Source organism: Xyrauchen texanus, chromosome 39, assembly GCF_025860055.1.
Source record: "Xyrauchen texanus isolate HMW12.3.18 chromosome 39, RBS_HiC_50CHRs, whole genome shotgun sequence".
NCBI lineage: Eukaryota > Metazoa > Chordata > Actinopteri > Cypriniformes > Catostomidae > Xyrauchen > Xyrauchen texanus.
In genome coordinates, this window is record NC_068314.1 from 17,792,808 (window position 1) to 17,818,623 (window position 25,816).

At 35.6% G+C, this 25,816-nt stretch overlaps 2 protein-coding genes across 2 annotated transcripts; one reads left to right on the forward strand and one right to left on the reverse strand.

Moving 5' to 3' along the window:
* Positions 1 to 6,916: 6,916 nt before the first annotated feature.
* LOC127632784 (cystinosin-like) lies at positions 6,917 to 12,355 on the reverse strand. Its single transcript, XM_052111550.1, has 10 exons — positions 12,028 to 12,355; positions 11,860 to 11,938; positions 10,710 to 10,797; positions 9,956 to 10,059; positions 9,461 to 9,598; positions 9,274 to 9,373; positions 8,584 to 8,703; positions 8,254 to 8,424; positions 7,718 to 7,835; positions 6,917 to 7,600 (listed from the first exon to the last, which is right to left on the reverse strand). Exons 1-10 carry the CDS (start codon positions 12,089 to 12,091, stop codon positions 7,437 to 7,439), a joined length of 1,146 nt encoding a protein of 381 aa, XP_051967510.1. The 5' UTR covers positions 12,092 to 12,355; the 3' UTR covers positions 6,917 to 7,436.
* Positions 12,356 to 22,353: 9,998 nt separating this feature from the next.
* LOC127632864 (C-C motif chemokine 21-like) lies at positions 22,354 to 24,036 on the forward strand. Its single transcript, XM_052111680.1, has 4 exons — positions 22,354 to 22,498; positions 22,640 to 22,729; positions 23,095 to 23,212; positions 23,440 to 24,036. The coding sequence occupies exons 2-4, from the start codon at positions 22,645 to 22,647 to the stop codon at positions 23,534 to 23,536; spliced, it is 300 nt and encodes a 99-aa protein (XP_051967640.1). The 5' UTR covers positions 22,354 to 22,498; positions 22,640 to 22,644; the 3' UTR covers positions 23,537 to 24,036.
* The last annotated feature ends 1,780 nt before the right edge of the window (positions 24,037 to 25,816 follow it).

Below are 25,816 nucleotides of genomic sequence, written 5' to 3' on the forward strand. Positions count from 1 at the left end.
GAAGATCCTGGAAACTCCATTCCAGAAATATCCAAAAGCTTCTATCATGGATCACAAAGCACACTCGGTGTGCCCGATGCCGATAAGCACCTTACCACACAGCTACAATTAAGAAAATAATAATTAAACCAATGTACAAATAGTTTAACACACTTTCAATTATCATTCTAATAAAGAAGTTAGTGCCGAGCAAGTGTTAGAGATATCAGTTTCAAAAGAATGTTAATGCTATTATATATTACACCCATTCATGGGTGTTTCTTCAACTTTGGGCACTTTTAGCACTGTGGATTTCTAGACAGTAAAGTCTTGTTAAAACATTTACACACTTTCACTAGTGTTGTTTTTCTTTCTACTAACAATGTCCAACAGTGTACATACTTTACATGCATCACAGGAGATTCATGCCATTTTTGTAACATTTTCCTTTAAGGCATGAAAATTGCCACCACATTGTTATTTCCAACACATCTCAATTCTGTATTGGGTTTAGTAGAATTCTGTAGTGGAAATGGCCAACTCCTTTGACATGCCAAGGCTAAACTTGTAGCGATTTACTATTATAAACTATAAAATATTAACTTTTTTTAAGGCACAATCAACAATAACATTTTTCACATGGCTTGTTGAGTGCATTACCGCAGAAACATACCGCGTGTGGAGGCTTCACGCTATTCTCCGTGGCATCCACGCCCAACTCACCACACACTCCATCGAGACTAAGAACCACATTATAGCGACCACGAGGAGGTTGCCCCATGTGACTCTATCCTCCCTAGCAACCTTGCCAATTTTGTTGCTTAGCAGGCCTGGCAGGAGTCACTCAGCACACCCTGGATTCAAACTCACGACTACAGGGGTGGTACTAGTCAGCGTCAATACTCGCTGAACTACCCAGGCCTCCAAAAATCACATTTTTATCAAACCGCCCAATGATGACATTAAAGACATTACAACTTCCTTTACTGTTATAGCATAATTTTCTGTAAAGCTGCTTTGAAACTATGTGTGTTGTGAAAATAATCCACTTGCCTAAGTTATAGAGGCTTAAACATTTGGATGTAAAATCATTTTAAATAAGGATGGACGATATATCAGCGGCCGATATATTATTGGCCAATAACCGGAAAAAATGTAATATTATTATAGCGCCGATAATGGAATTACTGCCGATATTTTCGCAGATAATTTGTTACAGTTCATTTGCTTGCTGCGGAGAATCTCTGATTGCCTGCAGCTTCTTTCCTTCAGCAAGAGACTCGGGCGGCCTTAAGCAGCAGTGTGCCTGCCATACTCTCACACAGCATGTCGCTGTGGCCAAAATCAACCCCTATCAACTATCTAGTGCACTACTTCAGGTGTCGGCCATTTTGTAGTAGCGTCAGAATTCTTAAACTGTGTCCGAAACCGCCCCATCCACTAAACGGTGCACTATTTCGGGTCTCGGCCATTTTGTTGTGGTGTCCGAATTCGTTCCCTACATCTCGTTCCCTAAATTTGTTCACTCATTCTTACCCACAATGCAATCTGAATTAGAGTGTACATCGGATGTACACTCGACTGCCGTTTATTGTCCATAATCCACTGCGGGGAGGACTGAGGAGCCAGGAGAGAGCGTGTGCGCTGCAGTGTTTTATTTCATGCTGACTGTATTGTTACTAAAATATAGTGAGCCAAAATCATACAAATACATTTGAACATTTAGCAATTTATTTATATAGATGATGTTATGATGTGGAGTTTTATTTCATCATTAAACTAAAGAATTCTTGGTTTACTAAATAATTCACTGAGGTGATATTATTGTAACTCAGGAGACTGCACACAGTGGAAATTATAATTTAGTGGATGATGAAAAAATTCGGTTTTCACATTTAGCTTATGATAATTTTGTGCTGTTTTATGGTCACATGAGGGTGCTATGTTCCCAGGGTTTTCTCATCTCTGCGCCCAGAAACGTTAACCAATGCTAGGTGGATTGGAGTTAAACATAATAATACACTAAAACATAATAATAAATACAACAATGTACGCATTATACGTCCGAATTCACTCACTCAATTCATTCACTCCACGATTTCAGACACAGCGTGTGTCAGTTAGGGCCAGACTAGTGTTGCAAACCAACCACGTGTCTCTGTGTAAGGATTATTTAAACCTGTTACGTTATTTTGTGGGTTTAATCGAGAGCATCTGCTGTAAGTAATCACATGCCATTTCCCATATTCTCTTTGTGTTTCATTAAGAACATGGGGCAAAAGAAATCTGTGTTTGTATGTTATTGGGGACAACCATTATCACTTATTATTTCATGAAACATAAACAGAATATGAAAAATAGCATATTACTTACAGCAAGCCCAAACAAAGTTTTACATGGTGCATTTCAGAGAAGTCTGTTTTATATCTTTTCATCTGGAAAGCATCATAATCTAATTAACATCTGCTAAACATCTTAAAAAGACCAGATTTACAAACAATCTTAATCATAAACTGCTGAATGTCTTATTGACATCCGAGAGGAAACACACAGCACATAGTCTGGGTGACATTCATGTGCTATCAGGATATATAATTTTCCAGAAAGATATGAAGACGTATAAAACAGTTATTTTGTCATAGCAGTGCTTTTTGATTAATTTAAAAGAGCCACATTTATTAGGTCGCAGTTTGTTTCAGCGCTGTGTCACGCCCGTAACCTTTTAGAGGTTAAGTTTATATCACTCAAACAATATTCATTCAAATTAGTTTATACTTCCTGTACAAAGCTAACCTTTGTCAATGATCAGTATGATGAACAAATTGTCTCAGTCCTTTCTTTAAACACTCATAATAATGCATTGGATGTGAACGTTACAGACGCTTCATATCAAATCATGTGGATAATCACCTTTTTTTTTCACATGGTGGAGAGAGAGAGAGAGAGAGAGAGAGAGAGAGACAAGAGAGCGAGAATCCAGAGTCTGCAATTGGGAAATCAAAGTTTGCTGAGCTCCGGCAATCCCGCATACTCCTATGTTCAGACACGCCAAAATGTAAAATTAGCCCTGGATTGTGTGCATCATGTGATGCCAAGATAAGTATTTCAAAGCACCCAGAATTTTATTAAGGCTGTAGTCCAAACAGATAATTGCATGTTAGTTCAGTGTGCTGAGTGCAAAAATAATGAGCTCTTGGAAATGCTCTGCCACATCCCTGAAGAAGACTAACAAATTAAGGTCACCTGGCATACATGGGATGCAACAGGAGAGCTGCCATGTTAGGTACAAAAGAATGGCACACTGGGTGATATTTTTCATTTTTTCAAGGCAGACTGTTCTAAGTTTTTGCAGCACTGTTTCACCAAAAGAAAACAAAGTGCCTCTTTTCAGACAAATAAATCCCAATCAAAGTCAAACAATGAAACTGTGGTGCTGCAAAGCTGAATAAACTATCCAGCTACCTACGAAGGTCAAATCCAATCTGCACACTGGGATCAGAAATGGTTCACAAAATGTATATCTGTTCTATGGTCTGATGGAGATCCAGAGTCATGCCATTGTGAGTGACAGCTTGCAACATGACAACAGGACTGTGGCAACATTCTTCACCAAGATCACAGAACATGTTCAAGAGAAACATCCTGGGATGAGACAGCTTCACATATTCAGTGATGGTGCTGCTTCTCAATTTAAAAATAAGTTCATCTGGTGTTTCTTGTCAACTACTTTCCAGGAGATGTTCTCAAATTTAAGTGTAGCTACAAGCCATGGCAAAGGTGCTATAGATGGTGTGGGGGCAACAGTAAAATGGGCAGATAATACAGATGTTCTCTGCAGACAGGCAATCCTTGTTACAGATGCTGCACATTTGTAGACTGCCAGAAGTTGCCCAAACATTGAACTGATCACATCCATGGACATCAGCGATTTCACAGAGCAGCACAAGCTGGATGACAGGTGGGCCAATACCACAGCTGTTTCTGGCACTCAGTCCATCCATCACATTGAGCCAGTCTCCTGGGGGAAAATGTATTGCAAAATTTACACAGTGGCAGAACAGCCAGGTGTCCACACATTTCTGCTCTCAGAGGCCACATCTACTGATGCCGCTTAACACCAGTCTCCAGAGTTAACTTCTGTTAAGAAAATAAAAACTTGAGATGCGGTTCAAGGCAAGAAAAATCCTTCCATCAGTTTGATGGACTTGTATATAACCAAGACCATGAAGCACTTGAAGTACAGTGAAAACACTGGATTGGTGTACATCTTTTGGAGGACAAAGCTTGAGGGACACCAGCCAAAGTTATTCAGACTTTGAATCCACAAGTCAACAATAGGGTAAGGTGTCACTTTTTAGAGAGAGCTCTGGCAGAGTAGAAAGAAAAACTTTTGTTTCGGAATGAAATTGGTACTTTAATGACATTACTGATGTAAAAAAACAGCACCATCACTATTCCTCAAAAAAAAAAAAAAAAAAATCTAGACAGGTCCTATTTCCAGCAGCCATCCCTCCAACATCCTATCCTTGATTAATTATACTAAATTGCTAATTTGGTACTAAAAATCACTTGCCATTATATTAAACACAGTTGAAAGCTATTTGGTTCATTAAATGAAGCTTAACATTGTCTATGTGTTTGTTTTGAGTTGCCACATTATGCAATCGACTGGCATGTCTTATTGTCATTATTAGGTCACAAATGGCAAAAAAGAAACAGATTTCTCATCAACTCATCAGTCAATCATTGTTTTGAGGACTGAAGATTATACAATGCTTGAAATTGCCAAAAAAAAACTGAAGATTTCATACAAAGATGTACACTACAGTCTTCAAAGACAAAGGAAAACAGGCTCTAACAAGGACAGAAAGAGATGTGGATGGCCCAGATGCAACTAAACAAGAGGATAAGTACATCAGAGTCTCTAGTTTGAGAAATAGATACATCTCCTCAGCTGACAGCTTCATTGAACAGTAAAGAGAAGACTCAGGCGTGCAGGACTTATGGGAAGAATTGGTGAAAAAAACACTTTTGAAACAGGAAAAACAAAAGGTTAGAGTGTACAAAGAAACACCGACACTGGACAACAGATAATTGGAAAAGAGTGTTATGGATCTTAACCAAATTGAGCTTTTGTGGGATCAGCTAGACTGTAAGGTGTGTGAGAAGTGCCTGACAAGACAGCTGCATCTACGGCGAGTGCTACAGGAAGTGCGGGGTGAAATGTTACCCGAGTATCTGGACAAACTGACAGCTAGAATACCAAGGATCTAAAAAGTTGTCATTGATGCACATGGAGTATTTTTTGATGAGACCTCTTTAAAGTAGTTTAAGTTCTGAACTTTTTTTTTCAAATTGTAATAGTAAATTTTCACATTATTAATGACTATACATTGTGATCAGTTGAATACCACTTTGGTGAATAAAAGTAACAGTTTCTTTCCATAAGAGCAAAATCTGTACATTATACCAAACTTTTGGCCGCCAGTGTATGGTTACATACACAATATAATTTGAATTGTGTAAATTTGAATTATAGACTTTGGAATTTGAATTAAAAGTGTGATTTTGCCAAATTAAATATTATGTTGTATTTTAAATAGGTTTGAATTTTTTAAACTCCAATCCTGGACATTTCATATTTAACCAAATTGAATTGTTTTTTTTTTTATGGCACAATTTTATAAATATGTATTTTCAAACAGCAAATTTTTGGTTTTGAATTCTTACACTGTAAATATTCTGTTTTAAAAAATACAGCTTCAAGTTTTCTAGATGAAGAAGAAATTCAGAACACCAAATTCAATATTCTAAATTGCTCCGTTCGGCTTTTCCGAGACCCTCTACTCTTCCCTGTGGAACACGGAAGCTTGATCTCTGACCCACTTTCTGTAGATCTGAATTTTAGAATATTGAATTTAGTGTTCTGAATTGTTGAAAAAATGTTCATCTTGAAAACTTGAAGCTGTATTTTTTAAAACGGGATATTTACAGTGTAAGAATTCAGAACAAAAAAATGTGCTGTTTGAAAATACATATTTATAAAATTGTGCCATAAAAAAAAAAACAATTCAATTTGATTAAATATGAAATGTCCAGGATTAGTTTAAAAAATTCAAATTCAAACCTATTTAAAATACAACGTAATATTAAATTTGGCAAAAATCACACTTATAATTCAAATGTCTATAATTCAAATTCAAATTGTTTTGTCATATTTCTGGCTCCATACCAGTGTGTGTGTATTAGTCTTATTGTGTATTTCTATAGCCTATATTCTTATAATTTGTGTATACTTATAATTTGTATTGACATCTTATTTTTATTCTATTTTTGTATTATTATCTGTCTTGACGTTGTATTGTTTGTGCACTGAAGCTTCTGTCACTAAGACAAATTCCTTGTATGTGTAAGCATACTTGTCAATAAAGCTCATTCTGATTCTGAAATATATGCTGACCTTGTCATTGACATCTTGATGTCATTTCAGATCGTGCATCTTTTTTCCTCTTCATAGAATCCAAAGTGCCAAAAGTGACATCTTGCAATGTGAGGGATCATTAGACATAAAATGACTGGAATAATTTGGACACAAAAGCATAGTAGGCTAATGCGATCTTTTTGATGCATGATTGCTATTTAAATTTAGATGGACGAGATTAAATATAATAGCGTGATCCTTTTGACACAAAAACATAGATGTGATCATTTTGACACCCTTGCAATTTTTTCTGTCACATTTAAGGCCAACACACATTTGGTCCCCCTCAATATTCAGACCAAATCTACGCCATTGCTTGTGGACTATACATTCTTATCAGTAGCCTAAGTGTGTTTCTCAGGAATCTAACCCATGACCTTTGCTAGTGTACCATGCTACAGGATATATGATAAAAAAATTTAAAAAAAAATCACACAAATCTGCTTAAGTGTTTCATTCAACAATTTATTAATTTAATTTAAAACAGTAAAAAAAAAGAAAACAAAAAAAAAGAAAAAACTAAACTAGCCACAAATTTGCCGCTCATTACAATCACATGCAAATGAGCTTGTTATTCACCGCAAATGTTTGACATAAGTTTGAAGCTCTTCTTCTGCAAAGCTCATTTGCATGTGAAAATTATCTGTGGCGAATTTGTGGCAAGTATGCCGTAATTTTTGTAAGAGCAATTATTTAGTCGAGACAGTAACAATTTATGGCAATCAGCCATATAAATATAATATATATATATATATATATATATATATATATATATATATATATATATATATATATAGATTAATATAAAACTAGATGTGCATTCAAACAATGAAGGTTCTGGTGTAAGATATACATATTTCCCTTTGAGTTATGGTTCACACTTTTAGATCCATCAAACCTTTACTAAGACGACACATGTTAAACCAGAATCTCTATTAACATGTTCTGTCATGTTTTAAGGCCAGTGGTGAGGTGATCATACTCCATGTCTGATAATCTGCTCATCATTCAAGTCATGGTAATGTTGTTCTCTGTTTCTATACAGACAATAATGCTGTATGATGAACACAACATCAAAAAAGATGGAACAGACACCCAATCCAAACTTTGTTGGATCTCCAAATATAAACTTCCATTTATCTGAAGAAAAACACATAAACAAATTAAAACAGAGTGAGATTTAGAATAAAAATCTAAGTATTATGCATTGTATAATTGGAGGTCTGTATATTTTAAGATATGTTTGTGTGGTCTCACCATTGTTATAGGCCTGAAAGAACATCTGAAGTAAACTAAAACTGCCCCCTGTGAAGTCCAGCAGCACATTACCAATGCTCCATCCCTCTGTGCTCTGCCTGCGGTAGTTCATATAAACCTGCAATGTTTGATAAAAGAACATTATAAAATTTGCAGCAAAAGCATATATAAAGCACTTCAGTTTTAATTCTATCCTGTACTATATCTGACTCATTGGAAGCTCTTCCTCAAACCTTCTGTTACAAGCCACAAGTACAAATATTAGTACAAATTTGTTACCACAATATGGGAAATGTGAAATCACTATTTTTAGTATTGCATCAAAGTCAACTACAATGGTCTATGATAAGCTATCATCCTTAAAGGAGTAGATCACCAAACAATGTAAATTCTATCCTACATTACATCTTTATGAAAACGGTTTAATTCGGAAACATTTCAGGTTATAGAAGTTAAAGGCATCGTGAAATACATTTAATGTTGTCTTTAAATGTTAACATTTGGTGCTGTTGCAATATGAGATGGAAGGGATATACCTGAGGAATGTATTTCACAAGTGTGACTCCCAGTTTAATATAAGAGAAGTAGTACAGATACTCTAGCCAGGAGATCTTCCGTGCCACAGCAACAAACAGGGAGACAAACGCAAAGGTCCAGCCAATCACTAATAACCCAATGGCCAATTTGGAAACCTTTTGCCCACCTCTCTAAAAAAATAAATAAATATAACATAAGTACAACAATACAATTTGCTTATCTACTAAATAGATTTTTTTTTCTCCCCCTCAAAACAGGATAATCTCTCAAGTTAAAATATTTAGGAGATATTGTTCCACATTCCTAAATTATGACATGTTAATATTTACCTCATAGATGGCACACTGGCAGATATAGACGAGAGTGAGAACGACAGCATGAAGACTGAAGAAAACATCATTGGCGTCGACAGGAATGACCCCATTTGGATCTTTAGTCAAAAACTCCTCCTTTAGACACACCATTTATATAGATCTATTAAGAACATTTTCGGCAAACAATGGCAAGTTTTCTACTTCAGTACGGTTGGTACTAAATTAGATATTAAGCTAGTAATAAATTGCATTAGTCTCAAGTCTCAACAGTTTTTGAGACCTATTTTAGACCAGTATAGGTTTTTGTAAATCATATTAAAGAAAAAAAAAACTGGATTTTCAGCAAGAAAAAAGAAGGACAGGGCTTGATTTTATCCATAGGGATTTGATTGGATCATGAAAAGTCTCTAAATGACAGGTGTTTGGAGGGCAAGGTTGAAAAATACAGTAAGAGGGCTGAGTGACATCAGCCAAAAAGTGAAGTTAATTCAAAGGTGTCTCCCATCTGGAACATGCTTACAAAAATAAATAGAGTCAATCCTGATTTCAAGTTAACACTTGGGATTAAGAAATCATTTTGCAAGAGCAAGCCATGAATAAACATTGTGACATTTAGTGCATTTCAATTGTCTTGCAAAAGATAATCAACAGATATAACACAAATGAATGTGACATTAAAACTGCAGCTGTGTCAAGTGTTCTCACTTGTATATACGGCACCCAGAACAAACCAACATTGAACACACTGTAAGCAATGAATCCAGTCAGGTTGAGAGCGAGGAAGTCAAAGTTGAGGCCCACAACACTGTATGACACGAAACATGCACGTAATTCATCGAATCAGCATTTCATTCACAATAAATACTCGCTTCTCAAGGAAAATAAGCTTTACCTGCGTCGTTTCCAGTTCTCAATTGCTTGTGGGTAGAACGACACAGACCAGGCCAGGAAGTAAATCCAGCCAATGATTTGGTTGATGATAAAAAGGACGTTGCTTCTGACAATCAAGAATCTGATTCGAGTTTCAAAGCTGAAAAAAAAAAGATTTTGCTTGAAAACACGAGTTAACCATCTACAAATCAAAGACAGAATTGTTGTTACAAAGTGCAAGAATGCTGTTGACAAGAGAATATGTTCCACTGAGCATACAGTGATGTCCCCGCAAATTTCAGCATCTCTAGCTGTAACACATTTACACATGTGACTTCATGCCATAACTGACAACAAAAAATAACAACATGGAAATGTGAAATAGATGCCACATCTTATTTGCATTATGAAGAATGCCCAACTAATAGAAACCTACAGCAGAACATCACTTATGCAATATTTATCAAATGTTGTTTTCAAATGGTGACAGATTAACAAAATCTGGTTTACAACACACCTTTTTATGCGAGTGTCATTGCTGTAAAGGTAAGCGGTCACCTGACCAACCCCCTTTGCATGCACTTCAAAAGACACAGATGTGTTTTTTGCTGGCACGACAACCTGTGCAGGACAGAGAACACATGTAGTTGCTTAATCTTTGCCTAAATGGAGAAATATTAATGGGATAATTCATCCCATTTACATAAACATTCAAATCATTCTGTGTTTCTTTAAACTAATCCTTCATATCTTAAACTTAGGTTATCCTCTTGTAGGCCAAGTGTTTCTCCTTTAGGCTACTAGCAGCTTAAAGGGCTTTAGTCTGCAGGAATTGTAAAGGTGGATTCAGATTTTATGGGTGGAGTCAACATAAAGTAACTCATAGCCTATAATAGGTATATTTTAGACGGTATGCCAAAGTAGAACTTGAAAGTTTCTTCATTAAAATTGTTCATTAAAACCAAATATTATTATACTAGTATAATGTAGTTACTGAAAATGTATGATGAAAATTTCTTGACTACATTTTTTTTTATGTTAAGGATGATGATAAGAGACATGATGGTCAATGTTATCATGTGCATCCCTAGTGTAATATGGATATTAGTGCTTTTTCCACTTTTATTACAAATTACTCCAACAAGTATCCATACAAGTATAAACTATTACAGCTCAATGCAAAAATTGGAGATATCTGAGACTATAAATTCAGAATAAATTGTAATTAGACAAAACATGTTACAGTCATCCCTGGTGATATGTGTAAATACCTCATTAGGAAGTTGAATTACTGAAGAGACATTTCTTGATTTATATGTGATGTTGAAATAGATTGTTATGGATGTGTTCAATGGTGTGCTGTGAAAGAAAACAAATCCGATGAATCTTTTGTTGTATCCTTCCTCATTTTGTAAGTCGCTTTGGATAAAAGCGTCAGCCAAACGAATAAATGTAAATAAAAGACCACATAAATTATTTATCTATACACATGACCATCAATTAGATTTACTATTTACTTAGTAACGCCTGGTACACTTGACCAGGGTTTTTTTAATTTTATTATTATTTTCACCCCCTTTCTCCCCACTTTGGAATGTCCAATTCCCAATGACCTCGTGGTGGTGTGGTGACTCAATCTGAGTGGCGGAGTACAAATCTCAGTTGCCTCCAAGTCTGAGACCGTCAGTCCGCGAATCTCATCACGTGGCTTGTTGAGCGTGTTACCGCGGAGACATAGCACGTATGGAGGCTTCTTACTATTCTCCGCGGCATCGACGCACAACTCACCATGCGCCCCACCAAGAGCGAGAACCACACATTATAGCGACCACGAGGAGGTTACTCCATGTGACTCTACCCTCCCAAGCATCAGGGCCAATTTGGTTGCTTAGGAGACCTTTCTGGAGTCACTCAGCACACTCTTTAATCTCTGAGCTACACAGGCCCCCTTAAACCAGGGGATTTTAAACTTTTTTTATGCCAAGGACCCCCAAATATGATGATCTTCTTGCGGAGACATCCTTCCTTAAATTTACAGGCAGCTATATATTTGAATGTATAACCCATTTTTACTGAGTTAGAAATACAGCAACTGTGACATTACATGGTCTTTGCTGAATTAATTATTAATTGCATTATATTTTGCCATTGTCTTAAAGCAAAACCATATTAAATTACATTAAAATATTATACAGAATATTTTAAACTTGGCATTTTATTACATTGACTGTGTATTTTGTTATAGAATAACTTTTAACACAGTTGGTAAAATTGTGCAAAAATGCATTTTAAACTTATTTAATTAATATCTTAGATTACAAATGAAACTAAAAAATTTAAATATTCGTTTTTCTTTCAAATTTTATGCGGACTCCTGCTGTGCCCTCTAAATAATAAACAAATCTCGATTTATCGGCATACCTCAGTGTAATAGTGATGTTTTGTGAAGATGTTTCCTGTAGATCAACGGTTGCTGGAGCTTTGATGGACACTTCTGCATCTACAAACATTGAAACTGCATTAATAATATCCATTCTTCGTCCTCAATTTGTGATACCATATTGTTGTATGTAAAAACATTGAACTCACCACCAGACCCCGTGCGCGCGCAGACAATCAGCGTTATGAGAAACAATAAAATAATGTCCTTCATCTTAAGGTTCTACTAAGATATTACATAAGTAATCAATAATGTTTACAGATATTGATCAACAGAGCTGTCATAAAAAAAAAAAAAAAAAGAAAAGAAAAAAAAAAAGAGAAGGCACTTCCCAGCGCAGCGATTATTATTGGAAGATGATCACAGATTAATGACAAATGGGCAACAGTCATTAACACATAACGTGTAAAACGAGGAGTGTCATCATGTCTATCAAATGAGGAAAGTGGTGTTTATCAGTCTGTAGTTCCGCATGCGAGCTTTTCGATCACATGGCACAGGTCAGCTGACTTGAGTATGAAGTCATTGGTCGAGTAGCAGACCGATCGGCGCCTGCCTTGATGTTGTTGCGAGGTAAAGTTGGTTTTAAATTCGATAGTTGCACAATTAGGGACCGTCTGAAAACTCCACACAATAAACTTCACCAACATGTTAGTTTCTCATTCTAAAAGGCTGTAATAACTTCCAAGAGGATAGACGAGAGTACAGTAGGCCCCTACTCAATTATTGTAAGAAAAAAAGTATATTTGCTAAAAATCACCAAAATGATAATTTCCCATTCTAAAGGTTGTAGTAATTTCTCAGAGGATAAACACATTTACTACAGGTCAGATTATTACAGTATTTATAATAATATGTGTACAGTAATCAATTATTTTAGACAAAAATCAACAAAATGTTATTTTCTCATTCTAAAGGTTGTGATAACTTCCCAGATGATTGACTGACTTACTACAGGTGAGATCATTACAGTATGATCAATTATATGAGTACAGTAATCAATTATTATAGAAAAATATTCACAAAAATGATAATTTCACATTCTAAAGGTTGTAGTAATTTACCAAAGGATTGACTGACTTACTACAGTGGAGATTATTACAGTATTTATAGTAATATGAGTACAGTAATCAATTATTATAGAAACAATTCTATACATTTCTGTTAATACTCTATCTGCGTCCTGTAATATAGGCTTAACAAGAGAGATGGCATAATAAAAGTCTGATCGCTGATGCCAAGAGAGATCTCCACTATCACTTCCTAGAGCACGGTGTTCATATATGCAGATAACTGTTGTGGAGATGGTGCTTCAATATCTGTCTTCAGTAAATATATATCAAAGCTAGTATAGCTGTCCATTCTGATCATTTCCGTTACATATTTTTAGTCATCTGCTCAGATGTACTGTTGCGTTCTGTGCCTCATTGATAGTCAGACTCAGGTGTTCCTGATATTCAGCTGCAGTTGTTTTCTACAATACAAGAAAATGTCATCCACCAGCTTTTTGTCATTTAAGTCTTCTCCATTTTCAATGCAACATCCAGTTGAAGTTTTGCCTGCAAACTTGAGGAAACTGTGTTTGTATGAGTATTTCTCCAACTGGATATTTCATTAGATATTTCATTTTATATCAAGTGAGATAAGACCTGATATAAAAGTACTGTGATAATTCCCAGCAACAAATAAGTGGGACATTTGTAAACTCAACAAAAACAAAAGTCAGTTTTTCAGGACACTGTATTTTAAAGATAATTTTGTAAAAAATACAAATAACTTTTAACATTGAACATGCACCTGTGGAACGGTCGTTAAGACACTTACAGCCAGGGGCGAAAATTTCATCAAAATGTTGGGGGGGACAATAAACATAACAATTCTCAAGAGCAATTTTTGAAGGGGACACCAAGGTTTTTTTTTGTTGTTGCCCCGTTTGCATTTGTATTATTTTATTTCTTAAACAATTATTTAAAGAATATATCATTATATTATTTACAATACACATATTTTAATGATATTTTAGGGGGGGACAACCCTCAGATGGGGGGGGGGGGCGATTTCCACCTATGCTTACAGCTTACAGACAGTAGACAATTAAGGTCACATTTATAAAAACTTAGGACACTAAAGTGACCTTTCTTCTGACTCGAAAAACACAGAGTCATCCCATGAAAATTTGCTCATAATTTACTCACCCTCCTGGCATCCCTTATGTGAATGGCTTTCTTTCTTCTGTAGAACAGAAATTAAGACTTTTAGAAGAATATTTCTGCTCTGTAGGTGAAATGCAAATAAATGGGTAACAACATTTTGAAGCTTCCTGTCTTCTCTGTGCTTTGCAGCTTGTTCTGCTGCTTGTTCTGTGCATGATTTCCTGCAAGACAGGAATATCAGTGTTCTGCCAAGGCCAGTGAAGAGCCCGGATCTCAACCCCATTGAGCAAGTCTGGGACCTGTTGGATTGGAGGGATCTTTTTTTAAGAATGTGACAAGCAATTCAGTTTGCAGTGTTTCTCATTGTATTTCAATAAATAACTGAATAAGTTGTTGCTAATTAATTGGCTTTGAGTGACATTGGTGATTTTAAGAGATAAAATGGTTTTAATCGATGGTTGTTTCAGTCAGGACTACTTGCAGTGTAGGCTATATATTTTACTGACATTTGAAGTAATCATTTCATTGTATGCTTCTTTTCTGGGCTCTCACTGCCCAGCCATGCATGGGGAGAACAGAACTGAATGTATAGTGAAAGTCCAGCAGGCAAATTCATTAAATCACGGTAAGAAAAACGTAAAGTAGCATTGGTCACAAACAGATGAAAAAAGCCTTTATTCAGAGACACACAATAATATAATTTTGGTGAATTTTAGTGAACATATTTCTAAAACAATTGATTACTGTACTCATATAATTTAAAATACTGTAATAATCTCACATAGTATGTATGTCTATCCTCTGGGAAGTTACTACAACCTTAAGAATGAGACAAGATCATTTTAGCGATTTTTTCCCCTGTATAATTTGCACATCAATTAAATGAACGAGTGGACACCTCCTATGTTTTAGCGTAGTGGGTGGAGTTTTCAGACGGTCCCTTACGTTCGCTAGGCAGTCAATGTGCGTCGGAGCATTTTAAGGCACAATTTTGCATCCACACTAAGCGTTGACTGTTCTTAGTCCAATGTTTTATGCCCATATAGTATAGTTATACACCCTTTAAACCAAGTGTGCTAATGACATCTTTGTAAGATTGTCGCCTGAGGAGAACGCGGATAAGAGAAACCGAATATCAACGAATGTCGAACTTAAAACTAACTACTTCGCTTGATATTATTCGTGTCGGTGTAATGATGATACCTGTCCACAAAATATCCTGGAATGTGAACATTTGGGGAATTCTGATATGTTTGGATGACTCATGTATCCATTTGAGTTTCACGCAGAATTCTCTCAGCATCATTTTCTGTACTTGTTGTTTGTTGCTGGATATTTAGTTAAATGCTGCTGTTCCACTCATTATTCACATAATGTTGTTTATCTTTTCATATGATGATATTTATTTTTAAAGAAAAAGCTTCAATGTATTTAGGCCCTATTGTGGATAGCTTGCAGTGTAGCTTAAACTTTGAATTAAGAGCTTTGGGAAGTTACAGTTTGAAAGTAGCTTCCCCATCACTGTTCTCTTGTACTTTTTGGAGCTTGACAACAACCACAGGCATGTATGGAAAATAGCATGATCTGGACATTCGGCTTAATAACTAATTTTGTTTTCGACTGAAAAAACAACAACTTTTCAGTTTTAGTGTTTTGTGTGACATCAGGATCAACTTTTTAAGTGGCATGGCCACAGTGGGTCTGGATATATTTTCAGGGTGGCATACAGTTTTCAATGGTCTTGTAAATCAAATATAATTTTTTTTTGGCTGCAATAGTGCTGATATTAATACTGAAAATTTTTTTTATCTCTATTTATCAAGACACAGAGCACTGGTATTACATTTAATGGGAAGAATTGGAACACACAATATGGCGGATGTAGAAAAATAAGTTCCACCTTACAGGTAAACGAGCTAATTAAATTTTTAGATGTAGACATTGTAAACAACTTGAGAATGTGCATGCACATTAGCTGGAAAAGCCTGAAAAAGTGTTTGTTTTTCTCCATGATCTGAGCTAAAGAAGCACAAATAATGATAACATTGATGACAGATTTAACTGCAGATATAAAATATCTTTTTGATCATAATCTTGACCAACCATTTTGGTCTTTCCCTATTCTAGTATGTAGGAACTGTACTTTTATACCACTTGTATCCATAGAAAATAGCTGCCCGGTAGCATTCCCAAGATGGACACAGAGTGGACTGACCCCAGAAGACAACAATGACGAAGTTTATTCTGACACTTTCAGTTCAGCTAAATTTTTACAGTAGAACAGTAGGAACACTACTCTCTGTAAATTGTAGCATATACGTGCCAGAGCCATATAGAGAGAGAGTTGCGACAACTCCATTGACTCCAATGGAACGTTTTTTTACAGCAATGGCGGCTCGTGGAGCCTCTCAATAGTTCCCGGAAGTAGCAGCAAACACATGCCGCGCCGTAGAGATGAAGCAGAACAAACCGTTTGCGACACACTTTTAAAAGGTGAGACGTTTAAAGAATAATATTATCTTATTCTGTATATTATCAGTACATCTAAATAAAAATAACTTGTAAATTAAAACCTTATAGTTGAGTATTACTCATTAAATTAGGAGATAAGGGATGTTATCAGATAACTAACAGATTAGGCAAGGATTGGAGCTGGATAAAGTTAGTAACGAACACCCTATTAATTGTAAAATCTTTGCAAATACCTCACACATTTTTTTGTTGTTGTAATTTGTATTTATATTTAGATTGCTCCTGCTGACTTGAGCCAACCATTTTTTTTCTCCTCTCCATGTCAGTGGGGAAGCCATACATTCAGCACACCTTTCTCTGAGCTGATTGGAGCATCCCCATGCAGCACAGCAAACCATGGTGAAGACTATGCAACGACAACATGAAAGAAAGGACACATACAAAATGCTTGGCATGCTATTTAATTTATTAGAAATGTATTCATGAATTGCTGTATTGCATTTATTTGAATACAAATACAAAAAAAAGTAATATTGTAATATATTATTACAATTTAAAATAACTGTTTTCTATTTTAATGTATTTTAAAATGTAATTTACTCCTGTGATGCCAAGCTGAATTTTCAGCCTCATTACTTTTGAACGGCAGTTTATATACAGTATGCTTAAGTTGTTTTAAAGCTGAATATATTGTGTATATGAATAAGTATTGTAAGAATTATACATTAGATATATCATATTTATAATACATAAATAATTATATTACTATATATAGAATTGTAAGAATTGTAAACAATAAGCTTCATTTCACTAAATTTTACATTTACGTAACTGCTGCTAATAGTTAATAGTTAATTGACCCATTGTGCGGTGCGAGCTGGAAATCACCTGTCACCAGCCTGTCTCTGTACTATCTGAAAAGTCATAAATAAGACATTAGTTACCATGAGATTAGTGAAAACAATGAACATGAGGTAACATTAAAAGGCAACAGAAACCCTGAAATAAGTTGAGGCAAATAACGGTAAGCGAACACTAATCCTCAAATATTAGCTGATTTGATCTTTAAAAAACAACATCGCTGTAACAACATACTCATGCTACATACATATGTCGGTGTGTTACATAAATATATAAAATAAATGCATTTATTGACTACTAATTACCAGAAATCGCAGTTCTGTCACTCTACTATAACAGTTTGAAATGACCGCAAAAGCACTTCCTGGAACTATCTGAAGTCTACGTGAATCACGTGACGATCAAGCATTAAGAACTTCCGTTGTCGCAACTCTCTCTCTATATGGCTCTGATACGTGCTAAGCCAACACGCCAACCCACTTTAGCCACTGGGGGCAGTGTTTCACATTTCAGTAAGAACAGACCGATTTTAGCTAAAGAAAAGTCAACCTAATGTTTCCGATTTCACTTTGAGATCTGTCTGCCGGCTTGACGGCTGTCTTTTCAAATCCTCCCTTGACTGCAACGGCAAATCTCGCCGATTGGTAAGGCAAGGCACAGTTGAACTCAAACCTAAAATATTTTCAATATTGTGGGACTGCAACTGCACACAAAAACAATCCTGTAATTGCTCTTCTTTCACTTTTTAACACTTGATGAAGACTTTTATTTTTAGCTATATAGCTAGACATTTAGACTCTTTGTCACTGAATTGAAAAGTCCAGCTATTGGTAAATACTGTACAACATAGCATTAATAATATGGGCCTACGGTAATATAATATTTCATTCTTAAAGAATCCTCTATGCAAAAAGCATATTGAGGCCAATGAAGGTCCATCACAGTTAAGATATGAGAGCGTAAACCAATACACATAACTATATTTCAACATATCTCCTATGAAGTGAATTGTTAAGAATAGCTAGTGATAAGTTCAGAACAATTGAACAAGTTGAGTTAATACTAAAAACATGAACATAATTACAAATAAATGTTACAAAACGTTTTGTTATAAATAAATACATAAAAAAAAACAGGAAAGACTATTTTGGTTACATTTATAAACTGTGAGTAAAGCAGGAGAATAAAGTTAGTAATTAAAGAGAAATCACTAGTATGTAATAAATCATATTTAATAACCTGAGAGACAACAACAAAAAAGTTACAAAAGACCAGCTTGTTTGAGCAAACAAATTCAGAAGTGGTCCATATGGGACTATTCAACATTCCAACCATCAGTGTTTCTGGGAAACATCAAGTGTTACTTCCTGAGGCTGAAATGTCCTCTATAAATTTAGTTTGAGGGCAAAATCCTGCATCAAGTCCCTGCAACAAATTCACTTAGTTTTACATAGCTAGTGGTTCCTTGGATTCTTCAATGAAACCTAACAACCCCTTTGTTGCCTTCAAGCCTTTCAAGTCGGTACCTGGTAAAGTAATCACTCCAACACGACCCAGAAGATATAAGGGGATGGACTAGATTGTGTGGCAAGCAAAACAGTGTCTAGTTGCAAAATTCCAGGTTGAAAGGTCATATGACAATTGAGCTGCACCAATCCAAGGATAAGATCACCATGGCCTGGCCAGATGTCTGGGTGCAGGAGAATATGTAAATATGAAATTCCAGTACATACAGCATAATGGAGCTGTTGGCGCTGTATGAATTGTTGCCAGTCTAATTGTTAAAAAGTAAGGCATGCCTGGCTGGGCATGATGAGAGAGAAGATCACTGGTTGTTATCTGCCTGTCATCAATGACAAAAGCAAAGACATCTACACCTCCCTTTTGCGACAAAGCCAAAATTCTGCAGTTTAGATTCTGCAGGGTTGGTGAAAACAATAACAACCCAGCTCTTAAGGTTACAAAGAGCAATTTCTGGGAATTTGGCATAGTGGCAGTATATTAATAGACTTTAACTGTGTATAGTGTCCACCAAAAATTATTTGGCCACTTTTAGACACATAAGGTTATATAATACAAAGTTATTCATAGATTTCTAATAGGCATGTAACAATACACAAATTTCACGATACGATATGATGCATAGCCTCACGAAACAATACAATATGAGCACCCACAAATGTTTCGCTCAAACTTCTTCAAGGATTCAACATAAATTTATTTTAAATCATAAATGCCACAAAAGTGTCTGACATTGGCAACAAAAAGCAGAGCTCTAAGTAACTTAAACAACAGCACTGTATTTATTTAGTTTCATAGTTGAGAAAAACTATGAACTCAAAATTGTCATGTTTTTCTTGAGAAAATCATTTGTATAGCACTTTTCACAGTACACAAAGTTTCAAAGCAGCTTTATAGTAAATCATGCATTGTTGTTTGAAAGCCCCCTGTGAACAAGCTGAAGAGACTGTAGCAAGGAAAAAAAACTCCTTTCAATGTTATTTAGTGGTAAAAAAAAAAAAAAAAAAATTGTGAGGAACCTGACCTCAGTTTTACCAAATAGGTACTGTACATAATCCAATATTATTTAGCTGCTTAAGCAAAAATCGATCAGCACACGTAATGGTTTTTGCACTCTTCCCCCTGTTTCATTTTGCATGTCAACTTTACCGCCGTTATTACTGACTCAGTATTTGTGCGCAAGTGTTGTTCTCAAAGCTGTTTATATTCTCAAGTCAAAAGCAATTGTGGGTTTTTTACATTGTCGATTGTTTGAATAAACTGTTTTTTGATAGTTATGACTCATAACTTATGAGCGTGGTTGGGGGTAATGCAATAAAAGTAACGCACATTATGTAATCAGATTGCTTTTTCGAGTAACGAGTAAAGTAACGGAATATTTCCTTTTATTTTAGACCATAATATCTAAGTTACTTTTTAAATAAAGTAGTGCGTTGCTTTTGTATTTTTGCATGATTGGTATTGCAGTTCTAGATTGTGAGGCCAGAGACTATATGTTAGCAAGACGAGTCCCTTGTATTTAAATTAATGGGAGAAATTGGAACACCCAGGCAAGAAGCTCTAGCACTCAACTGTCAATGGATGTAGAAAGGAAGTCCCGCCTTGCAGGTAAAAGAGCCAATCATCTTTTAGATACAGACAGTCAATCAACTCGCTAATGCATATGTGCATTTCGTGTTTTAGAGTAATATGAGGTCAACATTCAGTTGAGTGAAATGCGGTTGATTCATGTGTTAATACTCACTGCATTAAAAAATCAATAAATGCATTTAGGCAGAGGGATTATAAGAGTAGTCTTGCACTTGCTACGACATGATACACAGGGTAAAATAATCGCTCAATTCACTGACTTAAGTAACCGAACTGCTCTGTGTTACAGCTGCCTAACTGGGAGAATGGGATGAGAAAAGCTGACTCTGGATCTGTGGCTACGAGCAATGTTCTAAATCGATTATGTACACAGAAAAAATTTCTTAGTTTCTAAAAATATTCTACATTTTTGTTTTATAGTAGTAGTTTGATTCATGAAACAAACCCTTTTTATGACATTTTGGTAGCATTAAAAACTATTCCATTCAAGTTGTATCAAAATGCGCCTTTGATGTTGTGACGTCTGTACGCACCGTGATCAACTCAAAACAAGCATGCTCTAAAATGACTTAAGTGAAAAATATTTATTTATTCATCAGACTTATTCCTTGAACATGTTAGACTGACATTTCCCACAGAACATCTCAAATTGACATGGAGCTGAAGTAATAATGTTCACACCTAATAAACATGCAAACAATAGGCCTAACTCATGAAAAATATTACTTTGTGGCTATTTGAGTCTTTGAGGTTTACTTTGTTTAAAGAATAGCTGAAACAGTGCTTGTTAAAGCACTGGCCTTTTCACTTTTTCTCAAGAATTATCTGGGGAGTGGTGGTGGTGTAGTGGTCTAAGCACATAACTGGTAATCTGGTAATCAGAAGGACACTGGTTCGAACCCCACAGCCACCACCATTGTGTCCTTGAGCAAGGCACTTAACTCCAGGTTGCTCCGGGGGTATTGTCCCTGTAATAAGTGCTCTGTAAGTCACTTTGGATAAAAGCATCTGCCAAATGCATAAATGTAAATGTCTGCCAAATGCATAAATGTAAATGTCTGTCAAATGCATAAATGGGAAGGATTTAAAACATTGCAGATATAAAGATGCAACAAACTCACATAGAGTAAAAATATGAGCAATTAATCTGCAAAATATTTGCAAAGTTCTACACTTATATATATTATATACACTTATATATTTATATTTGTATATTTATATATGTACTTATTCTTTAAGTAATTGACATGAAACTTTAAGCATTGTCATCAGTCGATACAATCCGATACAATATGTTTTTACACCCCTAATTTCTAAGTGTGGCTAATACGTGTGTCCAAAAATGTTTCACAGCCACTGTATACTGTAACAGATCAGTTTGATGTTTGTGCGATTGAGTTTTAAATTCTGAATCTTCATCTATTCTGAGGCATCCATAAGAGAAAAAGAGATTTCTTATCACAAACAGATAACATGCACCACTGGACATTGCAAAAGAATGATGAATGAAGAACTAATAGAGAACTTTATTGCACAATGATTTTATTTCTTTCTGTTTATATTGGCACACAGAGCCTAAAAAGTACTGAAGCAAATGCTTAGAGGGGAAGAGAATCTGGCAAGGATTTTGAATTGTGCAATAAAGGCAGTCAATCAGGGGTGAACAGTGGGGGGCTGTAAAAGACTCCAGACTCACTGATTCTATCCCCCATGCTAAAACATGTCCCAGATGACCAAATGTAGTGGTTTTAACTATTAGATATGCTACTGCAAGCATCCTGTTTATGTTTGTAGTGCGGGAACTCTTAGATGCTATGTGTCAAATGATAACCGTACATCCATTAAAAGGATCACTTTCATTTTAGCATCGTCGAGTGATAAATTCTAAAATCTAGGTGAAACGTGAGGGGGGCGTGGTGAAGTCTCAGGTTTTGTCACTATAAAAAGTGTTAACAGAACAGAGGAAGGGAAAAGAACAGCTTTCACTGTCAAGAAAAACATTATTCTTCTGAGCACAACTGAGGTAAAGATCAGACCAGCAGTCATGCCGCTATTCAGCACAGTCAACATAGCCACCTGTTCTTTTATTTAGTGGAATACAAGTTAATGCATATAATGAAATTAAAACTGCTCATGCTAAATATTTCATACTCTTTTAATACAGGTTAAATGGAAGCACGACATCCAGCCATGAAGTTTCAAATTCTGTTCTTTCTCCTGCTGTTGTCTTTCATGTATCCAAGCGTGGCACAAGGTAAGATTTTGTTTCTTAAGTGGGAACCCCTTTCATCGCATTGAAATATAATTATTTTTATATCTAAAATAATAAAAAAAAAAGTGGTAATATTAAAGCATCGACATAAACATTTCACAGCTGAGGTCATCACTGATCAAATTCTATAACATCTCAGGTCTTTATTATCAGGTCAAAAAGATTACACTGTAAAGCCTGTTAAAGTGTTTGATGAGTTATGTCATAAGAGATAAATGACTGATGCAGCATGCATGACGTGGATTTGATACACCAAATGACCATACGGCACAACAATACTGAGATAGACAGACAGTTAGACACCCTAAATAAATAATCAGATGATATTTTGATTTTTTTTTCCTCAGGTTCCTATGAAAACTGCTGTTTAAAGTACGTTACAGGAGTGAAGAAGTCCGTTAGAAAACATATTGTGAGTTACAGAGTGCAGGAAACAGATGGAGGATGTAACATCCCTGCTATTGTGTCAGTATTTCTTAATATAAATCAAACATTATATTAAAACACATACTGTTAATGCAATTGTTTGGTAAGCTGGAATTGACATTCCCAATTTCGTCTTATGCTGTTCTGCCATAATTACAAAATAAAGCATAATGTTTTAGTAGTCTTGTTATTATTATTACTTCATGCAATCATGGCACACATAACATTGCTGTAAACTTTTTTCCTCTCAATGTTTTTCCATTCAGATTCAAGCTAAAGAGATCAAAGACACTCTGTGCTGATCCTAGACAACCCTGGGTAAAACAGCTGGCAAAGAAAATAGATGATAAAAAAACTATGTAGGGAGTGCATTTCAGAGACAGCTTTGTCATTGACCCTAATCTAGTTTGTGCGGAGCTAAAGGATCAAGCCAATACAGACTGAACTGTTCTATTTTTAATGCAAAAGAACGGTAGTGTACAACAGCAAACAGAACTGTAACAGTGATATGTAGCTTATTCCACTATCAATCCAGCTGATTCATCATTTCTACATCAGTCTATGATTACCTTTATGTAGAGGTTCATAATGAACTGTATTATATGGTCGCTTGTCCTCTGTTCAGTGTATAAGAACAATGCAAATGTTTGAACTGTGAATTTCTATTGTAGATGTCTCCATGTCCCACCATGGATGGGCACATGTTCTCTTTTATTATATTTTCCCTTTTTTTACTTTTCATTCAACTATAACCTGTGAACCGCATAACCTACATACATAAAAGTGTGTATGTGTGGGTAATAGTGCTGTACATAAACTTTTAATGAATCTGTTTTACTATAATAAAGTGCTGTAATTGAACACTAATTGTTATTGAATCTTTATTTGTGTGATTTGTTTCATCTTTCGGGTGTTAATTTCACTTCGATTTTCACGGCACTTAATGAGCATCCAAAATCCATCCCCTAATGAATATATATTTTTTTTGGTTAGGTCGACCCAAAAAACTAAACACTGCAGATCTTAACAGATATACACAGATAATAAAATATATTAATTGCTTAATGTTTTCGAAAATAAGCTCAACTGTGTAATCTCATCTCATCTCAAAGCACAGTTGCCCCCTCTCAGGGCCTCACATCTGTTAATTTTTTCCCATTTGGTTCCATGCCATTGAGCACGAGTTTGTTCTTGCTTGAATTTTTCGCAATTGATTGAGGGGATTCTTATCTTTGCATCTTTCACATCATGCCAGTTTTCACCTTGAGGTGTGACATGAGATGCCTAAACTTGCTGATGGAAGATGAGTTACTAAATTGTGTTTCTATTCCAATTCATGCCAAATAGCTGTGACGAAAGCTCTGTATTCAAACCTGTCATCACATCCATTTAATCTTGCTGTGTGGGCTTAATTTTACTTGATGAGAAAATATCTAAATATGTGTTTCAAGCATTGGAGGTCTGCTTCAATGGTGATTTAAAGTCAGTCCATGCCTGCCCGTATCACTGTGTGACAATTACAAATAGAGTTGCCACTTTTTAAGTTTTAAAATAAGGGACACTTTAATGGGTAGAGGGGATTAGCAATAAATGCATTAAGAGTTAGTATGCATTATTAATAAAAATAGTATATCCTTTCAAATAGTATATCCTTTCTTGTATGATAAATTGAAAACTTTCCTGACCCATGACTTAAAAAAAATAGTATAATTTTTTTTTATTATTTTTCTTTACTTATTTATGTATAAATTTTGTTAGGTTTGTATGTATGGACTTTTCAGATGGTCCCTTACCCACCATTGGCAGATATTTCAATTTATATCAATGTTAATTTAGCAATCTGGAACAATTTCAACATGGCGCCATCTGACCGCCATCAAACTTAATTTCAGGACAAATCGCATCCTGTATTGATTCGATACGGGACGCATCACATCATAAAAAACTGGATGATCCCTTATTTTACGGGAAGGGTGGCAACCCTCATTTTAAATTATGTAGATTTGGTCTTTAAAAAGAAGTAGTTCACCCAAGAATGAAAATTCACTCATCATTGACTCACCCTCATCATGTACTTTTAAACCTGTAAGACTTTATCATATGTTGAGGCTAGCTTTAGCATATTAGCTAACTTTAGTCCAACACTTATGTGGAGGGCGGGGCCGTGTCGTGATCATACACACCCGGTCCTTTATCAGGCTAATCAAACCTCCGAGAGGGATAAAGGCTGACTGTGGAGGATTGTGCGGGAAACTGAAGACACAAACACACATGACGGACATGTCCGTAAACTATCTCTCTCTCTCCCGCACAATCCTCCGCAGTCAACCTCTAATTCAGTACAGCTGCAAGTTTTCAGAACAATATGTCATCAGTGTGAGCCAATTTCACCAACAACTGCAAACTTGTACTTTGTCTCCTCCTTCACGACTGACTTAAACAATGAAGAACATCGTGTTGGACTGCAGCCATGAGAAAAACTCTGTGCTCGAAAATGATTTTTTTAATAGTTTCGGACTGTTACATGGACTATTTTATATGCTTTTAACCTATCTGTTATTAAGATAACAATTGGATCGCTTACTGCTCAAATAAACTGAAGCATTTTTTTGTTTTGTAAGTCTGATCTGTGTTACATTAGAA